This window comes from Castanea sativa, chromosome 9 (genome assembly GCF_040712315.1).
Source record: "Castanea sativa cultivar Marrone di Chiusa Pesio chromosome 9, ASM4071231v1".
NCBI lineage: Eukaryota > Viridiplantae > Streptophyta > Magnoliopsida > Fagales > Fagaceae > Castanea > Castanea sativa.
The window spans coordinates 43192247-43194152 of NC_134021.1; the positions used below are offsets into that span (position 1 = coordinate 43192247).

The 1906-nt window shown below is 40.1% G+C and overlaps 1 protein-coding gene across 1 annotated transcript; it reads left to right on the top strand.

Annotated features, from left to right (window-relative positions):
• The first annotated feature begins 284 nt into the window (after window positions 1-284).
• On the top strand, window positions 285-1631 carry LOC142610557 (putative acetyltransferase At3g50280). Its single transcript, XM_075782393.1, has one exon. It carries the CDS (start codon window positions 285-287, stop codon window positions 1629-1631), a length of 1347 nt encoding a protein of 448 aa, XP_075638508.1.
• Window positions 1632-1906: the final 275 nt, after the last annotated feature.

The following is a 1906-nucleotide window of genomic DNA, read 5'->3' on the forward strand; positions in this document are numbered from 1 at the left end:
TTAAAATTAAAGATTCAGAAGTAGGAAAAAAACGAAGCTATTCTGTCGAACTTAAGAGGCCAAAATAAGATAACGTCGGTGGCCAAGATTTCAATGTTCGCTTACGGTGGACAGAGGACTTGTAGCAAATGCCACAACTTTGATAATGACGTTGCTGGGATCCCTTTTGGCACTTCATTGCCTTGAGAATCAACTACGGTTCTCATTGAGCTCCTTTTATAGCCATTAATTCTCAATGCTTGCAAATGCACTCATCTATTACCAGTAGTTTGATCGAAGCTGAGATGACACACATTCGCTTCATATCCACAAGTTCCATCCGAGCAGCAGCGACTCCCAACGAGTCAACTCGAAGAATTGAGTTAACTCCATGGGATCTCCAGCTGCTCTTAGTTGATCCTATCCAAAAGGGCCTCCTTTTCTTCAAACCAACACCTTCACGAGAAAAAGAACTAATAGGTGGCAGTGTGATTGATCACCTAAAAACCTCTTTGTCCCGCACATTAGATATATTCTACCCTCTTGCTGGTCGCCTTGTCATGGTTGAAAACAATGATGACAAGACTATTTCTTTCTTTCTTGACTGCAATAACCTTGGAGCCCAGTTTGTACATGCAGTGGTAGATGATCTCACCGTGGCAGATATCCTTAATCCCAAATATGTTCCAGACATTGTCAACTCCTTCTTTTTGATGAATGGCGTATTGAACTACCAAGGCATTTCCAAGCCATTGTTGGGTGTGCAAGTAACTGAGCTTGTCGATGGTATTTTCATCGGTTGCACTATAAACCATTGTGCAGTGGATGGCAGTTCGTTCTGGCATTTCTTTAACACGTGGTCTGAAATATCAAGAGGTAATATAATTAATCCCACATCACAATTGTTTCCTCCAATTTTCCAACGTTGTTTTTTCAATGGTATTATCAATTTCCCCATTCATATTCCTGTCCATCCCAGTGAAATCTCTGATGAGAGGTCCTTTCCTACACTACTCAAACAAAAAGTATTTCATTTTTCCAAGAAGAAAATCGCACAACTCAAAGCAAAAGCCAATGCTGAAATGGGCACCACCACCATCTCGTCCCTTCAAGCAGTACTGGGTCATCTTTGGCGAGCTGTGGTTCGCAGCCGTCGTTACAGCGATAATCAAGAGGTTCATTACGGCGTACTTGTGGGAGTGAGGCAAAGAATACAACCACCATTGCCAGCTGAATATGTAGGAAATGCGGTTTTATTTGGGAACGTAACAACTACAGTGCACAATCTTCTTGAACACGGTCTAGGCTGGGTGGCTTGGCAAATAAATAAGGTGATTGCTTATCAAACCGCAGAAGAAATGAAGAAGTATATAGAGGATTGGTTAAAAGCCCCAAAGATATTTAAATTTAGTGGTGTAACAAGTAATGCATTGATCACTGGAAGCTCGCCGCGATTCAATGTTTACGGTAATGACTTTGGTTGGGGAAGACCCATCACCGTGCGGAGTGGTCTTGGAAACAAGTCAGATGGGAAGTTAACAGTGTTTCCTGGGGCAGAAGAAGGAAGCATAGATTTTGAAGCTTGCCTTTCGTTTGAGACGTTGCAGACTATGGCAGACGATGAAGAGTTCATGGAGGCTTTAGCCTCGTAACTAAACTTTCTTTTGAACCTTCTTTAACATCCACATGTTGGAAATTCAATTTGAAATAACAAGTCTCCGGATGATGTCGATCAATAATCTTCACATTCTTAAAAAGTCTGTGAGAGTTGATTGCTTAAATGTTATAAATAAATGGATGCAAATTCACGCGATGTGTAGGAATAAATAATTATTTTGTAATTGAAATGTAATGTATATTTTTTCTCTAAAATTTGTTGAAAATATTTTGTATGCTCTAAAAATTAAATAATTTCTACTTGGTCCAC

Coding starts and splice junctions, on each gene's coding strand:
- LOC142610557 (XM_075782393.1), top strand. CDS start 285: ATGACACACATTCGCTTCATATCCACAAGTTCCATCCGAGCAGCAGCG.